Below are 24,478 nucleotides of genomic sequence, written 5' to 3'. Positions count from 1 at the left end.
ATTAGGAGATGTGTCTAATCCCTTGGACCCCCACCAATCATGAGAACAGGGGTCCCTTAAGTGAATAGAGCGACCGTGCCCGTTCTCACCTGCCCCTCCATTCAATCTCTATGAAATGTCCAAAGATAGCTGAGTACAGTACTCCATTGTGTGCATGGAGGATAAGGTTTAATCTTGTCATAACCCTTTAAATAGTAACAAATTAAAGCAGTCTGCATAGGGTGTAGGAGGCTAAACTAGAAATCCAGGGCCTAAAAGTCTCTGATGCTTTTTGACTTTGTGATAAATGCGGAAGCAATTTTGGTGGATGTTACATTGATGATTTCTTCTACCAGCAGGATAGACACATCTAAGGCTGGGTTCACACTGCGTTTTTGCAAAAAAAAAAAAAAAGATGAAAAACGGATTGCAAAAACGGATGCATTTGTGCATCCGTTTTTCCATTGACTTCCATTATAAAAAAGGATCAAAACGGATGTTTTCTTTGACTGACGCAAAAACGTTGCTGACACTATATATATATATATATATATATATATATATATATATATATATATATATATATATATATATATATATATATATATATATAATTTGTTTGTCTGTTAAAAAAAAATGGATCCGTTAAACGGATTGCAGAAACGCAGTGTGAACCCACCCTAACCTGTCAAAATGTCCCTATAGTGTGCCTATACGCTGTTTCTGGTATATTAGCAGTTTATTTCCTATGCTAATGAGGTGTTTTTGTGCACTGGGGGCAGGACTACTGCCTCATTAGCATAGGGAAAAAACTGCTAATATCACGAAACGAGTAAAGGTAAACTCTTCTTCATCCTCAGCGCCCCCTGTGCTAAAGGGACATATCAGCAGGTTAGATGCTTCCCTTTAAAAGCAGATGGCTTAAACCAACAGTCCTGTAAGTGCCTACTTGGAAAGCATGCGTAGCTTGTTGTACTTTGTCTGATGCACGTATTATAATGACTAGGTAAATTTCGCCTTGGTTATGCAAAGTCTCCCATTGTTTGCAGTAATGTGTTGTCTTTATGGAAAGAACACACAAGTAAAGTACACGGGGAGTGGCGGTCTTTTCTGTTTGAACAGCACTAACCACATTGACTCCAGAGCCCAGGCTCGCTTTCTGAAGTCTAACCAGAGACACTTTACTGATCACTTAATTGATTTAGATCCACTTTAAGGTCTGTGTTTGGTTGACGGCCCAAAACTTTTTTTTTTTTTTTTTTTTCCCCCCTAACTCATTTTCTTTTCTTTGTTTTTTTTTTTTTTTTTCCTCCAGCCACTCGGCCCGCTGAATAGCGGAATAAAATTGGAAATGTTAATGTGTGGCAGGCAACTGGGAGAGAATGAAGTCGCCATGGTAACAAAGCTACTTTCTCGATGCTTTGCTAAGATATAGCTGAACTGGAAGCAGATGTCTGATCTGAGTATTTTGCCTCCTTCAATGTAAACAAATAACTTGTAGGCAGGTGTTAGAAATAATATGGAAATCCTATTAAGAGGCACTGGGTTCCTGTCAGCCAGGAAGCCCCGACCACAAAGGGAACTGTTGTCTGAATGAGCAGCAAGTCATTTCTCATTAGTGCTTTATCTTTTCCCAGGAAATGGCTGCTGCCTCTCTGTGTGCTCATTCTCCTGCAGTCTGAATGTAAGATGTTATTCATTCTGCTGTCATTCCCCCACCACCCTCCTCCCTCTTTGTTTAAAAAAAAAAAAAGTATCTAAAATACAGTTTGATGCTCTTTTAATTTATTTTCAGTGTATTTTATTTCACAGTATTCTAAAGAAAGAATGAACAGGTGGTTGCTACCGCTAAAGCAAAAATCGGTTATTAAAAAAAATAACGAAAAAAATAAAGCTATATCTGTGTTCTCCTTTAGTTCTAGACTGGAGGCCTATTAGCTGTCCTCTGGCGGCATCAAGGGTACAAAAGTTCACCGGCTCTGTTCATTTGCATTTCCATGGATTTTTCTTTATATATAATATATATATATATTGCATCATTTTATGAGCGTGTAGCAATTTAGTTTTATTCTTTTTATTTTATTGTATGTGGTATGTTAGCCTAAAGATTTATTTATTTATTTTATTTTTTTCTAAATATACGAGACGTGGATAGGGAAGCTTCAGCATTGTAATTCAGTACTTCTATGCCGATGGGCCCCCGAGACTTACTTTATAAAGCTAATAATATGCTTGCTGGTGGTCTCTTGTTGCCCTGGCAACAAACCAAAGGGCATAAGGTATATGAAATGCATCAACAGCTGTTTTTTTTTTTTTTTGTTGTTTTTTTTTTTTTTTGTTTTTCTTTTAAAATTTTTATTTCTTGGCACCGATTGGGCCACTCTGGCTTGTGCCTATGACATTGCGTGAACAGGGATAAGCGGAAGGGCTCCCTTGGGGCATGCCCTAAGTGGTTGGCAGAATGGAAAGTGAAGTGAGATTTATCCAGGCAGTGCTTTCAGTCGTTGAGGGATTTGGCCCAACACTAGGCTCAATGGGATGTCACTAGCTTGTGTCTGCTATGTAGGGATAGGAAAAAGAGGGCAAATGATGGAATTATTGGATTTATTGGTGTGCCACAGAAAATAATTATCTGGAGGGGGAAAAGGTTACAGTTCTATGGTCATTCATGTTCCTTTTGGTTTTCGGTTGGATGTATGTAGCCTTGCTGAGCTATGGGAAGTATGCCCACATGGGAAGTTAATAGGAGTATGGTACCTGTAAAAGTAGCATCTACGTCTGCCCATCCTGATCCATGCATTACTGTTAGCTGTATTAAATCAAAGTAATTAAATGAATACTAGGAAATGATGCTTAAAAGGATATTTGAACAAACCATTAAAATCAACTGGTGCCAGAAAGTACCAGAGATTTGTAATTTACTTCTATTAAAAAATCTCAAGTCTTCCAGTACTTATTACCTGCTTTATGTCCTGCAGGAAGTGGTGTATTCTTTCCAGTCTTGGGAGAAGGAGAGGTTTTCTATGGGGATTTGCTACTGCTCTAGACAGTTCCTGGCGTGGACGTACACCACTTCCTGCAGGACATACAGCAGCTGATAAGTATTGGAAGACTGGAGATTTTTTTAATAGAAGTAAGTTACAAATCTCTGGCACTTTCTGTCACCAGTTGATTTGAAAGAAAAAGTTTTGCCAGCTTCCGTGGCATACTGGCAGTCTACGGGCCGGTTTTAGTCAGTTTGAACGCAGCCTTAGGGTGGGTTCACACGTAATGGATCCGCAAAGGATTTCACGCTGCAAGTTCGCTCTGAATCCCTTACATTCTGAATAGGATTACATACTTTTCATCCCCCTGCGAGTATGTAAATGCCGGCCCCCTTAACTGACGGCAACTCGCTGTATACATTACCAGTCCACGGACCGGATTGTTTGGGGGCTCTCAGCATCTTGACATCCCACTAAGCCAATCAGTGTGCGGATCTGTTATGAGTGAACCCACCCCTAAAGGATAAACATGGTCACGTACATCTAGAAATTGCACCACCCTTGTCTCTAGTTTGGGTGAGGTTTAACAGCTCTGTTCCTAAATGCAAAACCACACCTAAACTGGAGACAAGTCATGCTGTTTCTGGAATCCTGGATAACACCTTGAGGCTATGTTAACACAGTCTTTATGTGGCCATATGACATTCGTATTTTAGAGGCAAAATAACGGCCATTATTTTATAATGTCCGAGATTGTAAAAATAAGTCATCATTATGATATAACTCCTGTTATTGGGCCATAATAACATCTAGTGGGAACATAGGAGATTTATCAAACATGGTGTAAAGTAAAACTGGCTCAGTTGCCCCTAGCAACCAATCAGATTCCACCTTTCATTTTCCAAAAAGTCTGTATGGAATGAAAAGTGGAATCTGATTGGTCACTAGGGGCAACTGAGCCAGTTTTACTTTACATCCCTTTGATAAATCTCCCCCATAGTCTGAAGTTACACTTATCAGTTTTCGGAGCAGTGTGATACCCTGAGAAACAAGTGAACTGGAATTTTGTAAAGTTATTATACATTCAGTTGACCGCAAATTCAATTGCAAGTTTGGGCAAAAAATAGAGAATATGGCATCCACCAAATTAAATTAAAGGATTCCTTAAAGAGTCACTGTCGTATTTTTTTTTTTTTTGCAGAAATCAATAGTCCAGGCGATTTTAAGAAACTTTGTAATTGGGTTTATTAGCCAAATCTGCCATTATCTGCATGTAAAAAGCCTTTTCCCAGGCCCCCCCCTCCTTCCTCTTTTTCATCCACTCTGAAAAATCTGAAAATTGTGACTTGTTGCAGGAGACGTCCCCTGTCTGTTCTAGGGAGAGGGGAGGGGGGAGGAGGAAGGAGGGAGTTAGCCGGCAGCAGAAAGCAGATAACAGAGGATTACAGGCACGGAGCTGGGTGACAGCTGTAATCCGAGCCCAGACAGGTCACTGGTGATGGTCAGAACAGATAACGGGTGAGGGATTTGTAGATTAACTCTTTGTTGTCCTGTTTTGGTCTTTTCTTTAGCTCTCTCCATAGGAGAACAATAAAGACAGGGGGGAGAGCTTCAAACTGCTTTTTCATGATAAAAATGCATTTTTTGGATAATAAACCCAATTACAAAGTTTCTTAAAATCGCCTGGACTATTGATTTCTGCAAAAAAAAATTTCACGACAGTGACACTTTAAATGTTGTACAAAAGTGGGACTTATGTACTACAAAGCACAAAGAGACATGGCAGTCCTCTACACCCCTTTGTGTCCAATGACAGCCTCTTTTTACATTTTTTGTAAAATCTTTATAGGCTGTGCCTTTTTACGTGAAAAGCATCCCTCTTTTTTGATATTGATGGACGTTATTAATGATCATGAACATAAAGTCAGTCCTTATTTCCAGTCCATTTTTTGCGTAAAAAATTCATGGTGGGAACATAGCCTTAATGTCTTTTGGCCTCAGAATTAATTATACGGAATATAACTGAGAAAGGACCATCTTAATAAACAGACTCCCATTCACTGGTTATAGATAAATGTTACTAAGTGGATCCATTTATGATCTATTTCTGTTTTTAGGCACAAAATTAGTGATTCCTTCAGGGCTGTGTGATAAAAATGCATAAAACTCACTGATTCAGCATTCTTCTCATGTCCTGATCCTCAAAGCGTTTCTTATGTGAAGAAAAACCAAGTCACTTTTTCAACAGAATTCTCTCAGGGAATGTCATGTTTAACAAATGACTGCAATAATAAATAATAAAGAACATTTCCATTAAAAAAAACACCCTTGTAAATACTGTATGTCGGAGAATTACCATACCTGCAGTATGCTGCATTTTGAGAAAGGGACGCAACAAAATGGCATTAACAACACTGCAAGGGACTGTTAGTCTCTATAAACTTACAGTAGACAGTCTTCATGTGCTACCTCTAATAACCATAAAGTCCTGTGTGCGACCCTTTTTAGACAAAATTCCAGCGCATAAACATTAGTACATCTGGGTGAGTGTGTTTAAACCACCGTAAGGGGCCATTCACATGTCTGCAAAATACTGTACGTGCATGAACAATATTCTGCGGACTGGACTTCGCAGCTCCTGGCTTCAGCATTCATTATGATGCTGGGAGCACCAAAACTGTTTAAATGTTTGTGTTACTGCACTGACACTTAAGTGCTAGTACAGTAGCGTGAAGATTTAAACACTTCCGCATACATATGAATTGCCCCTTAGGTTGCCCATGCGTTATAGATGGATGTTGGCCAAGTGGCTTTCTCCTGATCCCTACATCCAAGCTTGTATTCTGGAGAGAGGCGAGAAAGCTACTGCCAGCTTAACTTCCCAAGAACAAAATAATAGAGTATGTTGGCCAATCATAAGCAAACCTTTTCTTACCAGATATCTGCTGTTTGGGGAAATACGGGAGGTCCATACACGCATTAGACAGTCGCGCACTCCCACTGGAATTTGTGGGTTTGACATATTCCCATATCATGCACACTCCCCATTAGTAGTCCTAGATTGCTGTCTATGTCCACGTGTTTAATACAGAAAATCATAGGGCTTTAATTTGTCGGAGGGAGGGGTTTGTACTGAGTCATCTGACTTCCTGTGAACTACAGGATGACATTGTCGCCTATTGGACTCCTCCTCCACCTTCATCTGTATCCTGCTACTACTACCACTATGGGATCAGGATATATAGTAGCTATACACCTTCCTCGAGACTGCTTTCACACGTTGCATTTTTTTTGCATTCGTTCTTTTTGGGAATATCACAGCAAAAATTGTGCTATTTTACCGCAATTGTGCAAATCATGTAACTTTTACAGTGGTGTTTGAAAACTCTAATAGAAACCTAGCCAAACACAGAAAAAAAGTGTGAAAAATGCTGTAAAAAGTCATGTCCACTCAGAAGCAAATGCTCAGCCATTCTTTACACACTGTTCTTATTCTCTGTTGAATGCAGAATGCCCATAGTATAATATTCCTTCAGCAGGAGATGTAAGAAAGGACTTTATCAGCTGCCAGAGGGGGAAGGAGGCTGATTCTGTACAGGGTCTGCTTCCAGCAGCAGAGATTAACAACAGGACCAAGGGGAACATGTGGAAGTAAAGTATGTTAAAAAAAAAAAAAAAACTTTACCTGTCATCATAAAAAAAAAAAAAAAAATAATTTTAATCAGTCCGGGTCTGAGTGTTCAAACCAGTACTGATCGTGAGAAGGAGTCGGGAGAAGACAAAAAGTCAGGCTCCTTAGACTGACTTTAGGTGACGCAGAGATAGGAGAGGACACGCTTAGGGCAGTCTTCTCCTGACTCATTCTCACGATCAGTAAGGGTCTCTAAGACATGTCAAAAGTTTTTTTTTAAATTGACCGGTACACTTTTAGGTAAAACTAGTACAATGAACTCTACTAGTAACTTTGTTTCAGAACTCTTGAAACTATTGAACTATGAAAATGATTCACGAGATAACCTCTACTGTCTATAAATCTTTAGTCTAATCCTAGATTTTTATGTAGTCCAGAATCGAGTTTTCCTGAAATCTGTGTTTGTTTCCTTTCTCCAGTTAGCTCATCTGTATTTGATGTGCTCTATATAAAATATAACCCTCCTTGCTCGTAGTAAAGTATATTTGATTATTTTTCCTTAATGTCCTGTGCAGAGGATGCTTTTACCTTTCTCCCTAATGTAATAGACTTTAATCAATACAATATTTTTGTGTTCTCTAATATCTGCCGTCGCTCTGTCCTCAGTGTAATGTCGCTGCATCAGGGTATCTTTATCTCTGTAAAACTATTAGTGACGTTTAAATGTTATCGGCCCTCTCCTTAATAAAACAAGTGGTTTACTTTGGCAGAAATGTGATGCATAGAAGAATAAGTCATGTGTATCATATTATTCCTGCCGCATACGATGTCACTTAAAAGGTTACTCAGAGGGCAAGGGATAACCGTGTTTGATCACAATTCAAATAGTCATTGGTCATTAAATCACTTGGCAGAGTTATACTTTTCAGATGATGTTGCAGTCTGGCTGTTTGTAATGAGCTCCGAGCAGCCAGATCAATGAGAGATTTGACCTCAACGTTAGTAACTAGGTCGCATCGCTTTGCATGTATGGCTGAGCCCCAACTGAAATGATTTTCTTGACATTTGACAGCCTCTTTGGTGCCCAGAGATGGAGAAGGCTTTTGGAGAGGGGTTTTTTGTATTCATACAACATATAAAGATTAAACATTCCTTAGATCATCTCACTACATTATTTGAAATATGATCATGTGAATATTATATCTGACATGTGCTTTAATTACCGAGTTGTGAGGTGGAGAAGACTTTAAAGTGTACCTGTCATGAAGTTTGCACCTGGAGTAGCATGCAATCCATTTGCTGTCGGAAGTTTGGGTGACCATGTAAGTAGGTAACGCACGTGACCCCATTTGGATCAGAATGTGGATCGCATGCAGCACTGTCCCGATGTGGTCATCTCTACAGATACCTTTACTGCCACAAGCTCTGGTATCGCACACTAGACTTTGTGATGCTTTATGCACATTAGCAAAATCCAAATTCCATTTTTTTCATCCTTTGGAAAGTCCAGTGGTTGTTTAGGCTTCCTAATGTCCTTTATGTTAGACAGAAATATGTGATCAGTAGGCTTGTCCCCAAATTCAATTGTGTGTTGACATTGTGATATGTCAGGGGTTAGAGAGTCAGTTTTTTTGGCCCTTGTACCTCCAAAGTATGTAGGCTCCACCAAGTCAGATTGTGCTCGAGTCATTGTCCACTTTCATCTGTCCTCCTATGCTGATGAGGGTCTCTGGCCAACCTAAGTTAATACTGACCATTACTTTCTAATTGTTAGTCCTCAAAAATATAAATAATAAATAAAAATATAAATAATGTGGTGTTACCAGTTGTTGGTGTGTCTCTAGGCAATCTGACAATGTCCAATAATCACTGACCATTCCAGAGTGCTGTGAAGGAGGATATGCAAAGAAGCTCTCTGGTGCCACCTTTTGGTTGTAGCTTCCCTCCAAGTCGGTATCGCATTCCTTTAAGAAAGTGAGAAACTCCCCCAGAATGGTACAAACTAGTTTTCTCACAAATATTCAGGAGAAATAGAATAATATGTAGGCATAGTGGGGGACATTTATCAAGACTGCCATAAATCTATGACTATGGATGGTAATACAAGGTACTAAAAGTAAAGGTAGGTGGCTAGCTTTAGTCGAATTCAAACTTACAATTTCTTGTGTCCTTAAAACTCTGTAAACCCAAGATTATCCACTTTAACAGCATTCAGCAGGTTGTTTGCTGAATTAAAAAAGTCATTAATTCTCACATGACTCTATAATGCTATATTTTAACACCCTAGGTCTTTATCAAGTTTGATAAAGAACTTTGAGTCAAAACGTTCAATGATCTTTCCTGACCTTCCCATACCCATGAACATTTGCCTTGGCTAAATGTTAATGTGTTCTCTATGCATGGTCAGAAATTGCAGCCAGACTGGACTGGTGGCAGCTTATTTCTCCCAGAACAAGAGTTGAGCAGTTAATGTCCCTTCTACCTCTTGGCATCATCTATTTGAGGGAGACTCAAGAAGCCACCATACACTTTAGACAGTCCTCTAGAGATGAATGAACCAGATTAGAGTCCATCCGAACCCGAACTAACGGCATTTGATTAGCTGGGGCTGCTGAACTTGGATAAATCTCTAAGGTTGTCTGGAAAACATGGATACAGCCAATGACTATATCCATGTTTTCTACATAGCCTTAGGGATTTATCAAAGTTCAGCAGCCACCGCTAATCAAATGCCAAACGATCGGGTTCGGATGGACTCAACCCGAACCCAGTTCGCTCATCTCTACAGTCCTCCTAAACTGCTAAAGTTAGTTAACTTTTTAGCACCTTTAACCAGTAGACTCTGCTGGGACATAGCCTGCAGAATTGTGAATGCAGCTCTGAACTATAATAAAGTTTATAATCTTGGATCAGCACAACATAAGTAGTGAATAGTATTTACAAATGGATTCCTTTGTATATGTAAGGTGCTGTCTGAAGGTAGGTATGGACTCGAAAACTAAACGAACCTACGATAATGAAGAGCGTTGTAGCTGTAATTTACTAATGCTAAAATATTAAAAATACTTTCTTTCCAAACAGGTGCTTGAAAATGCATAGGCGGCACCGTACGAAACTCTGCTTATCTGCGGTTACCCTGCAAATCTGTAAATGGCCTGCTGTTTACATAGACTCCAGACTAAGAGTTGTCATAAAACCACGCTGTGTTTGCTGATGGGTTGACTGGGAAACCTCCGAGAATTGGATCTCCCCCAGCTGTACTGCTGTATTATTGCAACGCTCAGCTTCTAGAGGGAGCCAACCTGATAAGACTATATAATGTAATTACTAGCTGTGCCATTCCCTAAAGGAATACGTGTACATTTGCCATCACTGAGCCCTTTGTGGCAGGGCAGAGAAAATAATCCTTAGTCATAAATGCACCTGTAGATGAATTTCTCGTGAGAACCAGCTAAACTTGTGCCGGTGAATGTAGTCATTGGGAGTTGTGTGCTGCAAACCCTCAGGCTAATGGTTTAGAATAACTATCTATCTTTACTGAGCCAACATGTTTTTAGCCCTGTGCTTATCCTCCTCACCCTCTTAACCTTGTCAGTGAGGAGTCTGAACAGACATTGAGCAGCTGGAATGTGAGTGAGCGATTCACACTCGCACCAGTCTGTTTGTAGTGGGTTGTTTGCTTTTGATTCTTGTTGAGCTGTTGACAAAGGCTTTAGGTACAAATGGGAACAAGCTGAAATGACGCTGTGCCAGCGAGGCCTGGCGATAGATAGTGGCCTACTTTCATTTCCCAACTGTTGAAAAGAAAACACATTGAAGGAGAGCATCTTGTCTTCACAAGGCTTCCTTATCTTCCTCTTCAGTGGATATGATAAATTCATGACGCCCAGTCAGGCTGTGCTTAATGTAGGAAGTATAATTAATCCTTTTACTGGCTCCCAGCTGCCAGGGTAATTGAGATATAAAAATCCCTCGCTCCGAGTACAACATAAAGAGGCCTGGTTATATGCTAATCAATATTTCCTCAATTACCTGAAATGCTGTTTCCTTTTATCACGTGGCTCATTCCAGTTTATTGACCCTGTGATGTCATGAAGCAGTAAATCATTATTTAACAGCGGAGACCTCTGCATTGGTTTGTTAGGATGCATTAAAAAAAAAGAGGGGGAAAAAAAACGAAAAAAATAAAATAAAATAAAAATCCGTACCCGATAGAAGGTTCCGTGAAGCGTGAGAGGCAGATATGCATCATTTTAAATATCGGGTTGTACATTTCATTAAGGGAAATGTTCTCTAATTAACTTAAGCAGAATAAAGGCTGGCTTTCCCAGGCAAAAAAAAAAAAATAATACTATAGGCAGTTGTCAGAGTAATGAGTGACTAAGGATTAAATGAAATTGTATACCCTGAAATAGAATAGCCATTAGAATTAGAAGTCATTTACTGGAACATAATTTAATTTGCATTAAGGGAAACTGTTTTCATACAATAAACTCGGAATGCCTCAGCCGTTAGGAAAAAGAGAAGGGAGGGGAAGGAGAAAAAAAGAAAAGCACCTAACGTTTGGTAATTGTCGCTGGCAATTAGAAGATGGCTTTTCATTGTGGAGGTTGGAACAAGGCTTACACTGTACATTAACTGGTGTGTGTGTATATTGTACTCATAACAAGGGAATTACAGGCTTGTAGTGGGTTCAAGGGTGTTCACCTTTAGGCGACTCTTAGACTTTTAAATATTATGTTTAGGGTTGTTGTGTTTTGATGATTGTATATTTTTATATTTTTTGTTACATATTTTCGGTAAAGGTGGTTGGCTTTGGCTTCCAGTAGCTTCTACCTGGCTATTCACAAACTTAGGTTAAGTTAAAGTTAAATCTTCCTATTCTCTTAGAGGATATTGGGAGTGGTGTATATATATAGCGGATATTAAAAGTACACATGCAGCTTCAATTGCTGTTTGCAACTATCATGTCCAACTACATCCCATTCTCTCACACACACACACACACACGAACCGTGTCGGAAAAAGGTTGATTGTGTTATCGATATGGAGAGTAGAGGTATGCTGTTGCTGGCAGCTGTGGGTGGCATCCGCTTTTCTCCCTGAAAACAAAATGGTCAGGCAGTTAAAATGCAACATGATCATCTGTTGGAGCACTATGGGTGTCTAGATTAAGGAGAGCTGGATGAAATCCGATGTAGTGTCTTCCAGTTTCCGAGAATCACGTATAGTTCAAAATGGTTTAAAGGGGTTATCCAGCGCTACAAAAACATGGCCTCTTTTCCCCCTCTCTCTTGTCTCCAGATTGTCTCCTTTCCGTTGTAGTAAATGGAGCTTAATTGCAAACCACACCTGACCTGCAGACAAGAGCGGAACAAAAGTGGCCATGTTTTTGCACAGGATAACACCTTTAAAGGGGTACTCCAAAATCCCCTCCCCTCCCAGAGCAGTAGCAAATACCCAGAGAGCACTGTGTCAAACTGAAATAAATGAATCACTTCCTCCAGGGCATACAGAAGCTGATAAGTACTGGAAGGCTTGATTTTATTTTATTTTTTTTTAAATAAAAGTAATTTACAAATAAACTAGTTCATTTATATTAACTAGCTTTCTTCTGGTGTGTGTGTAAATATATATATTTGGTATGAAAAAATGGATTTCAGAGTTGCATCTAAATGTTCTGCAATAATTATACTAAATGTTCCCTTGGTGCACAGTTCATAAACTCTGTTGTGTTCCTGGGCTGATACCAACCGGCTCATGTGTTATAAGGAGCCTGAGGTAGTGGCAGCATGGCCGCTTCTTTAATTTCACTAAAATACTTGAGCATATCTCATTATAGCCACCACAAAGCTCTCAGCAGAAAGGCTCCGAGGAGCAGTGTCAGCTTAGTGTGTTGCCACCAGGGAACAGAGTGTGTCCTGACATGTCTGGATAACATGGCACAGCAGCTCATTGTAATGTGATAGGCTTAGCTTTGTTCATGTTTTTGAGTGTCCTTTTGACACCGCTAATGAGCGAGAATATAAAATGATACCATATTGACAAGCTTGGTCTACTCCCAGAGTAAATTGCACACGTTATTTGAGACGCTTGGATAATTCCTCCCCTTGCATTTAATTGCTGGTATGAAAATTTGTATTCATTTTGTAGGCTGCTCTGGGTTGGAGCATAAATTGCAGATGCAATAGACTTTTTACAGTTTAGCCATCCTCCCAGCTAACACTTCTGCCGACTAAGTGGATGTTCCTGAATTACAGGCCTTCAGTCTGATGTTGCCTCCCACATCTCTTATTGAAAGGCTGAGGGATTTAGGGTGTGTTACAAGCTGCCAGTGATGCAACATCCCTGGTATATTGTATACATTGGAAACTGCAGCCTAGGAAGAATCAGACAATGGTAGTACAAGTGTACTGATACACTTAGTAACCTGGTATATGAAAACCGAGCTGACCATTTCCAGCCATATTTGGTCAATTTTGTGTGTGTTTGTGTGTGTGTCCTTTGAAAAATTTGATAAACCTTAAAGTGTCCCTGTCATTATAACTTTCAAAATCGACAGTAGATGCGAAATAAAACAAGTCTGCAATATACATTCATTAGTTTTTTTTTTTTTTTAATTATCATGTTGTAAAACAAAGCTGAACTTGCCAGAAATCCAGGTCCAGTCTCCTGAAGGCAGATTTTCTGACTTGTGCTGGTTGTAAAAAAGATGAAACGGAGGAATTCCGGCCAGTACAGAGAGTCACGGCTCAATGTGTCCATCAGTCACATGACTGCCTTCTCTCTGTGAACGCTCAGATAGCCTGGGATACACAGGACTTAAAGTGTCACTGTCGTGAATTTTTTTTTTGCAGAAATCAATAGTCCAGGCGATTTTAAGAAACTTTGTAATTGGGTTTATTATCTGAAAAATGCATTTTTATCATGAAAAAGCAGTTTGAAGCTCTCCCCCCTGTCTTCATTGTTCTCCTATGGAGAGAGCTAAAGAAAAGACCAAAACAGGACAACAAAGAGTTAATATATCTCCTGTGACAGTCACCAGTGACCTGTCTGAGCTCGGATTACAGCGGTCACCCAGCTCAGTGCCTGTAATCCTCTGTTATCTGCTTTCTGCTGTCGGCTAACTCCCTCCTTCCTCCTCCCCCCTCCCCTCTCCATGAGCAGACAGGGGACGACTCCTGCAACAAGTCACAATTTTCAGATTTTTCAGAGTGGATGAAAAAGAGGAAGGAGGGGGGGACCTGGGAAAAGGCTTTTTACATGCAGATAATGGCAGATTTGGCTAATAAACCCAATTACAAAGTTTCTTAAAATCGCCTGGACTATTGATTTCTGCAAAAAAAAAAAAAAAAAAAAATACGACAGTGACTCATTAATGTTTTCTGACTGTTTTCAGTTTTTTTGAGAAAGAGAGTCAAACAGGAAGTCCTGTGTTTTCCACGATAACTAAAAAAAATAAAATAATGCGTGTAAATTGCAAACTTGTTTCATATCACATCTACTGTTTTAGATTTTGAAAGTTCTAACGAAAGTGACACTTTAAACAGTAGCCGTCACTCCTTCCTTCACCTGAATATGTTTACTTTAATAAATGTGTTACTCCTGCTTTCTTAGTATGGCCTTTGTTTTATAAACACCTAAAAAAAGCTAGACAGTGTATCAGTGCCGTGATCTCAAATCACACAGAAATAGATTTGTTGCCAATTAATTTAGCTGCAATCAAGTGACCCCTGACAACCCTACAATGACATACCTGTACTTCAGATATATTATTGGAATTTTAAGATCATATAGGGCTTTTTAATTACTATTTTTTTTTTTTTAATGCCTTACTACTCTACAGCAACCAGGAGTCTAATCTCTGAGCTACTGTGGATGGTGATCTCATGTCATCTATCTGCTGGAGTCACCTTTCACTGTACTCGTATTTGTGATGATAAGGAAGGCACAGCTGGGAATAATCTGTACAGAAAAGGACTGCCTATTATTGGACTCTTTTCTTTTTATAATTGTACGAAACAAAGACATGACTGAAACCCCAGCCCTATTTGCATGTCACGAAACTGGCACGGATGGTGGAAACCTGGCAGTGATTTGAAAAACTGGGATGTTGACACCGGCACAAACCAGGTGGTGTTAAAGAAAATAAAAAATAAAAAAAAGCAAATTGGTACACTTGTACATTTTCCCTGATATACAAGGGTTTTGTAATGGTTACAGTGTTACAGTTTGCCTTTTAATGGTGCGTTCACACCTACAGGATCTGCAGCTGATTTTCTGCAGCAGATTTCATTTAAATAACTGAACACAGCATCAATCTGCTGCAGATCCTGTAGGTGTGAACGCACCCTAAAGTAGCAATTGCATTATGAATATGGCTGTACCCTTTTCAAGGCTTGATTTACTTATACAGTAGCCCTGTGACTATAGACCACCCCGGGGACAGGACACCTCCTGGACAGTGTCTCATGGGCACTTATATTTTACCTAGTTATGCTGTGCCAGTAAGAGGAGGAAAGTGAAGCCTACACAATGGGTTGCTAAATGTTAGATGTTTTTTGGCCTTTATTATTGATCGTCTATCTGTAGTCCAGGCCATCAATAGTTTCCTCGGAGTGTGGGTGTGCGCCTGAACCAAATGGCCATCTATATTAAAGTCCCAGATACCCTTTTAGCCCGGACAGAAGAAGACCCCGGGCTTGTCAGTGGTCTATGTGTAACACAGGAACTGGTGGTTCATGTTTCAGTGAATTTGTATGTCCCATATTATGAAGTATTAGACTGTTCATCTTCCTGATGGATGGGACCCATCGCTCTGTGTGGTGGTAATGCTGTAGGCTTTCTATTTCCTGCCTTGTTCCAGCTTCTAGTGTTATTTTTTTAAGTACAGTGGTAAAAAATGTACTTATTCAGCTTGATCTCTTTACATTAAACTTAATAACCCTCTTAATATGGAAGTGCAGCTTGCACTGAAATTTCAAGTATTGATATTGCTGTCCCGCTGTCTCAGGCAAAATGTAATAATCTGTTCTCCCAGGCATTTACATCTTGAAGACTGCATTAACCATGTAATGGCATAGCGCTTTACTATTTTGCCACTTAATTGAATTATAGATCCAACTCCAGATTTAATGTAACAAAAAAAAATTACCACAGTTGTTAAATTTCTGGAAAAAGTTACATTTAATGATTGAACAAAAGATACTTTTTGTTCCGGGTCATCAAGGTCATTCATTCTGTAAAGATAGCCAGCACAGCTACAAGTGGCCATGAGAACAAAGGATCCTGTGCAGCTGTACAGGGTTCCCACTCACTACAGTTGTAGTGGCATTAGCTAGCAAGACAAGGAAAAAAAACTGCTCCACATCCTTTTTTTTTTTTTTTTCCACCTATTCCCAGAGGCCCCCTGTATAGTCCTCCAAAGTACAAGACTTTTTAGACCATTCACTGCTTTGGCTAATAGATGACCTACGCAAACAATAAAATCTCCTTTTTAGGGGGTGTTACAAATTAGACAACCCCTTCAAGTGATATTGGTGGTATTCTTTCAGTTTATGTATTCTATGTTTATATCTATAAAACTTTACATAGACAGTATTAAGATCATGTAGGAAGATTTTAGTACTATTAGCCTAGGGTCTTCCAGAAACCTTTCAGGAGTCCTAACATCTGTAGGATAAGGATTGTCTGTGAGAGTAGTAGTACATATACTGGTTGTCTGATATGCTTCCTGCTTTGTTTTTGGAAACCAGATCACTCAGCAGATTTTTCTTGTGCTACTTCTGCATTTCATGTGTGGTATGCTTGCAAGATGACTGGTTACTTTTTTTTTTTCACCTTTCTAGTCTGAAAAGTCCTAATTTATAGACATGTGTATTATTGGATAGAATCAGTATATAGTGTAGGACAGATAGGAGGATATGCAATATTGTCACAGCAGATGAGAAAATGGGTGCCCCCCCTCCACTTCTCTTTGCTTTGCTGATGTATATGGGTGGTATTACACGGGATGATTTTTTTTGTGACAAACGACCGCTATGATAAACAATCTTAAAGGAGAAGCCCGGCCAAAAATTTTATTAAAGTATTGTATTGCCCCCCTAAAATTTATACAAATTTCCAATATACACTTATTACAGGAAATGTACATAAAGTGCTTTTTTTCCTGCACTTTCTACTGCATCAAGGCTTCAGTTCCTGGATAAAATGGTGATGTCATGACTCGCACAGCTTTGGGAGGTGGGTCGTGACATCACCATTTTATCCAGGAAGTGACGTCACCATGTTATCCAGGAAGTGACACCTTGATGTAGTAGTAAGTGCAGGGAAAAAGCACTTAATAAGCATTTCCCGTAATAAGTGTATATTGGTGATTTGTATAACTTTTGGGGGGGCAATACAATAATTTTTGCCGGACTTCTCCTTTAAATCGTTCACCCTATTACACAAGACGATGATGGTTATTCCACCAAATGATGTTCGAACGATTTGTAAAGGATCAATGATGAAAATAGGTCCAGATTCTATCAAACGATCAACGATTTCTCGTTGGTCGTTTAATCGTTGCCTGCTATTACACAAAACCATTATCGTTTAAATCTGAATAATCTTGCTCTATCTGGGAGAAGAATTGATTATAGTACCTAGTATATTGGGTAACACGACTACTATACATCTTTGTTAAATGTCTTCAGCTGGTATTGTTAACCTACCATTTACCTTCTGCATTGAATCCCCTATCTTTGTCTGCTATATTAACCAGGGCAGTATAGGAAGTCCTTTGTTTTAAGCCTGGCAGCCTGGTGCTTTTATGAGACTGTGTTTTGTGTATATTTTCTGTCCTCCTGGAAATTTGTTTTATTCCCGGTTACCTGAATCTATGGTTTTCTGCTGTTCTCGGGAGAAAAGACATTTGTTAATTCAATGTGCTGTGCATACCAATTAGCCTTGAACTATGATTATGTTGTCTGAATGGCACCATGCATCTTTTCTCTTTTCTGCAACCGAACACTATGCCATTTATTTGGAGATTGGGAAGCGAGTTTCCCCAATGCAGCCGCTTACAGCTTTCCTTCCTATATGTCCCCAGGCGCTTTACAACATGTTTTAATCTTAACTGCTCGTATCTCTCTGTTGCTTGTGATGAAATTTTATCACTTTACACCTCATTGAATAGTGGTAATAAATATTTTTCCACTTTTGCTAGCCACAGCAACGGCATTCACATATCAGCATTGGTTTTACGGTGCAAGAAAGGCACTGTTCTTGTGTCTATAAAGAGAGTGGAATGCATTACCTAAGCATATCAGACTCCCCTTAATACCAAAGCTTCCAACGTGGCCCCAAAACCTCATCTTTTCAAACAGGTTTATTGGGTTCCCTAATTTTGTCATCCCCGTGTTCCCCTCTGTTACATGGACAAACAGTGAGTGGGAAGGAGCTGAATCCTTAAATCATTCTTTGCTGCCCATTGAAGTCGACATCAGTCTACCGTCACATCTCCTATTACACGCAGCGACGCACTGAAGATTGTCGCTGACGTAATTGTGATCTCTCAGCATGTTGAACGACCATGATCAGCCGATATTGTGTATTTCGTCCGATGGTTGCCTTTCAACATGCACTACTACAATGAGGCCCAAAATAATTTAGTGTAATAGGGCCTTTAGACCTACACATACAGTCAGTGACTGGTTCCCCTACGTTTACCTGCACTATAACCTATTTATAAAAGACGGCAGACTATAGAAACAATGAAGCACTTTTGCCCCTCTGCCTTTTCCCTCCAACTTTCTCCTCATAGTCAGTAAGCACTTTCGAGCAGGGCCCTTACTTGTCATGTTTGACTTGATGGCTACATGTGTATGTCTGATCTTTGTCTATGTATGTGCCCCCACAATTGTAAAGTTCCACAGAATATGTTGGAGGTATATAACTAAAAGTTGTGGTTGTTGTGTTTGTTGTTGTTTAAATTCTAGAAACACCATGCTCCTTACCTAACAGGAAGGAGTTTGCTCTCCTTGATGGTGAGGATCATCCTGAAAAAAAATGTGCATCAAATCTTCGGCAATGATTCCTCTCTGACACATTTCTTTATTGCTGGTTTTGAAAAATAGTTTCCCCTAAATTTAAAGGGAACCAAATTGCGTGGATGATTGACAGGCAGATGGGTCTTTCTGCTGGTCAATCATCAATGTGCGCTGACAGGCAGAAAGCCGTAACTAGTTACAGGCGGCTCCCTGCCCAGATGACTAGTTGCCGCCCCTCTCTCGGCATCAAATTAAAATTCATTTTCCCATTGGTAAAGCTACTGCTGCCATAGCTCTATACTGTGCATCTGGGAACCATATCAGCACAACCTGATTGGATCCCTTTAAGGTAGTAAATGTATAAAAGACATTTGCCTACTTGTATACGGAATTGCTCTGTCGCATTGTTTGTGTGACGTAGCTTCCACCCACCTGTTAATCTTTTGGGCCACCCAAGACCTGCTAAGCAGTCTTCGGCTTCAGTTCCCTTATCTATTTCACTTCCTCTTGGTGATCCATTTGCCTGCATTCCTAAAGGGATAACATAAGCTTATTTTGCCCATAGCAAGGAAGCTTTTGTTGAGTAGGCAATGGGATTAGATGTAGCATTACAGACGGTCGACCTGTGCCTAGAGGCAGCAATGGGTAAAGCATTTGCTACTTTTTACTTTTTTTTTTTACCTTGAAATGCAGAGGAAATAAGGAGCTGCACATATAGCAGAATGTGCGGTGTATGTGCCTTATGCACTGTCCTCCTGCTTGTGGACGGGAATGTAAATGATCTGTTGGTGAATCCAGTCATAACATTGAAAGAATGTTTTAATAGACAGGCACCTGTGTAAAGGAAATTCTAGAATATATTGTATGTTCTGCATGTTTTATATGCACATTTTTATTTTTAAAGTAATTTTCTACTAATACAGCCATTTTATATATATATATATATATATATATATATATATATATATATATATATATATATATATATATATATATATATATATATAATAACTAGTTTTGATAATGGCATATTGTATATCTAGATGTCCTGCTTTTATTCATCATAGATTATATGCTCTGTTCAGTGTGTGTGTGTGTGTGTGTGTGTGTGTGTGTGTAAAGATTTGGGATAACGATGAGCCCAAAGGTCCCCATACACCTTTTAGGGCCCCATTACACGGGACGATTATTGTGTGAAAAATAGTTATATTGTTCGTATTAAAACAATACTCGTTCTGTGTGATTGCAAGCAACGATCAAAAAATTGTTCGTATGTCGTTGATCTAGATTTGAACCTAAAATTATTTTTAATCGTTCGCTTTAATTCCGCATTCGTTTGCTCAAGTTTCACATATGTTCACTAATCGTTCAGTGTAATTGCACATTGTTCATTGTCTTGTTGAGATCAGAAGGAATAAACGATCATAGTAACGATCGTATATAACGATTATCGTTCTGTGTAATATGGTGAACGATTTCAGGTTAACGATAAACATCTCTTGCGATCATTTATCTTTAGTTGTTAATCGTTAAAAAACGCTCCGTGTAATAGGACCCTTACACTTTTGTTGGCTGTGCAGGTTCAGTACAAGGTGTATGGCTGTCCTGACCGTCCACTGACAGATTATGTTCATGGTGATAGGGTTGATGTCTTGGGAGAGAGAAGCCACAGCCAGAGCTCTCTGGCTGCCACCTAGCCCTCCCTCCCTAATAGAGAACAGAGAATCGCCCAGCCATTCCTGCATGCGGGGAACACATTGGCAACACAGGAGAGATAACTGATGGCTGAATGGTCACTGAGCCATCAGTTATTGAAGGTTTATGGTCACCTTAACAAAGGTTTGGCTGTCAGCTACCCCATGTATATAGGTACCTAAAGCACACTGAATACCTTTGGGCATGAAAGTCAAGCTGTGTTGCTGGAAGCACTCTTTGCAGTTACTGATCAATAACGTCCTAGTGCTCAATGGAAGCGAAGTCTGGATGCCCTGGTAGCAAGTTTCACAGAAATGGGCATACTGCCATTTATGGCTGGAGCATCAATTTAACTTCATAGTGTTTCTATTTTTTTTTTCCAGATAATATTTTAAGATTAAAAAAATTAATTTTGATACTTTTGTATATCCAATCTCTTGGCACATAGATTTTTAGTGCAAGCGCTCTAAGCACCGGGACGATTATTACATTGGCTTTTTAGTGTCTTTTCTAGTTTCCATTTACAAGCTACTCCTGTGCTGTACTTAATGAAGTACGGCATATATTGTTAACAAACTGGAAGTGGTCATTTCACCGTGATATTTTATCATGCTAAATGGAGCATAGAGACTTCTTTCTAACATGTCAACTTCACAATCTCTTAAGTGAAGCAATTTGACATCTCCCCCCCCCCCCCCTCTCCATTATGAGTAATGTTCCCTGCTGAATTATGTCACCAATACTGCACTTCATTAGGCATCAAAATTCTGTTATCAGTTCAGCAACTTGTAGAGGTAAGTGGCAGAACTAAATTGTTCAAGGAATACAGTGCTATAAAAGTCAGCAGAACATCTATTAAACTAAGAAAAAAAAGTTACAATGACCCAGCAATCACATTGTAGACTAGAAGGGCAGGGGACAATTTCCAGCTTCAGTGTTGCATATTGTAAAAGTATAGTAGTACCTGCCAATCACTATTTAGTGGTCACTAGTAAAATACTTGTGTGTTTTCAGTTATGGAAAGTCATTTATAAACGGAAGAAATCATGGCTGCTATGGGCATGTGCTATTTGCATGCATCATTTGTTCACTGCTTTTGGCAAGGTCACAGAGAAGAACAGATCAGTGGTCTTGTTTAGAAAATCAACCATTTGCAAAATGAATAACATTTTACCCTTTCTACAACAGTCTACAAAGATACAGGTATGGCCATTTTAAAGAGAATCTGTCACCATGAAAATGCTACCTAAGCTATCTGCATCATGTAATAGAGTAGAAGGAGCTGAGCGGATTGATATATATCTTTAAGGGAAAAATTCAGTATAACTTGTAATTTACTGATTGAAATGATGTTTCCATGCTAAAGAGTCCAGTCCACTGACTGACACCGCCCACTGGACTCCTTACAACAGGATGAGCAGGAATTTTAATTAACATGTTACAAGTTAAACTGAATCTTTTCCCACAGATATATATATCAATTGTTCAGCTCTTCCTGCTCCATAATATGATGGTAATAGATTAGGTAGCATTGTCTTGGTGACCAGTCCCCTTTAAGGTCAGTTTCATACAGCCATATAGTGGGCACATTTTAATAATAATAATAATAATAATAATAATAATAATATCCCAGCCTGGTTATAGGTTTACTGACCTGAACTTAAAGTTTCATAACTAATATTCCTTGCGGTTGGGCCATTATACCAAGTGGCGAGGTTGGTCATTTCAAACTCTCAATTTTGGGAACCGCAGGACACAAGTTTCTATGTGAGTTTATTCAGTCTTAGAAAAACATGGCCGCTTTCCTCCAGAAACACCACCGCTCTTGTCCATTGAAGTGAATGGAGCCAAATACCACACACAAACTGAGGACAAGGGTGGCGCTGTTTTTGCAAAAATTAAAGTAGCCATGTTTATTTTAATCCTGGATAGCCCCTTTAGATATTACATCCTTGAGTAAAATAATTGGTTAAAACTAGAAGGTGATCATTTCTAATTTTTGCATAAAACCATTAATACTTTATTCCAGACTACCATACTTTTCAAATCAAAGCAGATGTTTAGAAATAAAGAATGGATTTTGGGAAAAATTGAAGCATTAAAACTCATCAAAATGTTTCTATTATATTAAGATGACATTTACTCTAGCGCTAATACACTTGAAAACGTTATTAGTGTTTTTCTTTAACTTTTAATAACCTTTGTACCATGAAATATCCTGGAAACTCTGTAAGGCAAGTGGGAACAGAGCCCAACAAATGGGGCCAGATTTATTAAAGTGTGTCAAATAAAAACTGATGTAAACTTCCCACAGCAACCAATCTCTGCTTCCAGGGCAGGTAAAAGGAAAGCTGAGCTGGGATTGGTTGCTGCAAGCAGTTTACACCAGTTTCTATTTACACACTTTTAATACTTTAATCAATCTGGGCCTAAATGTTGTTTTTTTTTGTATTTTTGCAGTTCTGTGTATAGTCAGGTATGTGGCCTGCACTTTGCTAAGTGATGCATTTTGCTTTCTTTCAGAGTTCATCGGTGTCTCCATCTGCAAGTTTCAGAGCAGCAGAAAAGCACAGAAATTCTGCCGACTATTCCTCAGACAGTAAAAAGCAAAAGACAGAAGAAAAGGATATCGCCGCCCGCTATGTAAGTAGCATTGGACCTTGATGTGTGGTAGCCATAAGAGAGTGAATAGGTAACACCAGCTTGCATCTGTCACAGCTGTGGTTGATATATATTCAGTGCACCTAGCTTAACGTGACTATTGGCCACACACTTTATCTTTGACAGGTAAATATGCTTAATGGTTCATAAAGAAACATAAATATTTCCAAAGGGTGTATTTGGTTAGAGTGAACATAGTCAAGAGTTTGTTTAGTGAGGAGTAAGTCCAGTTCCTATGCTTTATCTGTTTGCATTGTCATCTGCGTGTAGCTGGGGAACATTAGTTAGCGTAAAATTCTTAGAAATAGTTGTTTTATGCCATTTAACGATTTTTATAGGAAGTTCATTTTATTGGCGCCAAACTGTTTGTTTGGTCTAGTCTGCTGACTACATAGTAGTAGTGTGTTTATTGTGAAATAATAGGAGCCCACATTGAGCTGATTAGAGCGCTGGTCATCCAGATGCACTGCACTCCAGTTGGAGGCAATTTTCCTCTGTTTTCTTGATTGTTGGGGTCCCAGCAGTCTGATAGGGATCAACATTTGGATTTGGGAATTATCCTTTTAAAGTAGTAAAAACATAACAATTCTAAGTAACAGAGTAGAATTTGGAGTAAGTGGTGTAAGGGTATGTTCTCACTACGGAATCCGAGTGGATCACCCTCCAGGCATTCTGCACAGGCGGTTTCCATCGTCCACCCACAGAATGAACCTTTAGACAGACGGCAGAATCCGCCTATGCATAGAATGGAGTCTATGGCACGGGCGGATAAGCGGGTGATCCGTCCGGATTTCGTAGTGTGCATATACCCTTACAGTGACATGTCGGAAGTTTTTGATTGCAGTTCCAGATCCTGAGACCCCTATAGATTGCAAAAAACAAAGGCTGAGAAGCGCTCAGCATTGTGCCAGTTCATCTTGCTCTTCTCTCTTCAGAAAGCTAAGCATACAGATTTACAGAGAGTCCCATATAAAGATTAGGCTAAGGCTATACTGTAATATGGGCCATAGCACACAACATACGGCCAATCACAGATCAGTGTTGTATGCCACATTCACTTTCATTTAGTAGCTATGTATTGCAATGTTTGACATTGTGAATATGTATGTTGGCCACTTTATCCAAAACCTTGTTTCATACAAGATATCTTTCTTCCCTTGCAGGACAGTGACGGTGAGAAAAGTGATGACAACCTTGTGGTTGATGTTTCCAATGAGGTCAGTGTACTGTTTTTTTTTTATTACTTTGTCTTTGTTCTGCTTAATACAATACAATACAATATCGATGACAGTTACCAATGATAGAATTTTCTTTCCCAAAGGACCCATCTTCGCCAAGAGGGAGCCCAGCACATTCTCCAAGGGAGAACGGCTTGGATAAAGCCAGGCTTCTAAAGAAAGATCCTCCCATCAGTCCTGCCTCCATTGCATCCTCAAGCAGTACACCCTCTTCAAAGTCCAAAGAACTCAGCCTTGTAAGTCAAACTTAAAGGGAAT

General features: G+C 39.3%; 1 protein-coding gene across 2 annotated transcripts in view; it reads left to right on the top strand.

Moving 5' to 3' along the window:
- LOC138785645 (transducin-like enhancer protein 4) overlaps nt 1-24,478 on the top strand; it is a 112,456-nt gene that overhangs the window by 60,560 nt on the left and 27,418 nt on the right. For both annotated transcript variants that reach the window (XM_069961804.1, XM_069961805.1), the window contains exons 9-11: nt 22,845-22,964; nt 24,146-24,199; nt 24,304-24,456. In XM_069961804.1, coding sequence (XP_069817905.1) covers nt 22,845-22,964; nt 24,146-24,199; nt 24,304-24,456 — 327 coding nt within the window. The remainder of the gene's footprint in view (nt 1-22,844; nt 22,965-24,145; nt 24,200-24,303; nt 24,457-24,478) is intronic.

This window comes from Dendropsophus ebraccatus, chromosome 3 (assembly GCF_027789765.1).
Source record: "Dendropsophus ebraccatus isolate aDenEbr1 chromosome 3, aDenEbr1.pat, whole genome shotgun sequence".
NCBI classification, from domain to species: Eukaryota; Metazoa; Chordata; class Amphibia; order Anura; family Hylidae; genus Dendropsophus; species Dendropsophus ebraccatus.
The sequence above is the reverse complement of the archived record's forward strand: the minus strand, read 5'-3'. Positions and strand labels throughout refer to the sequence as shown.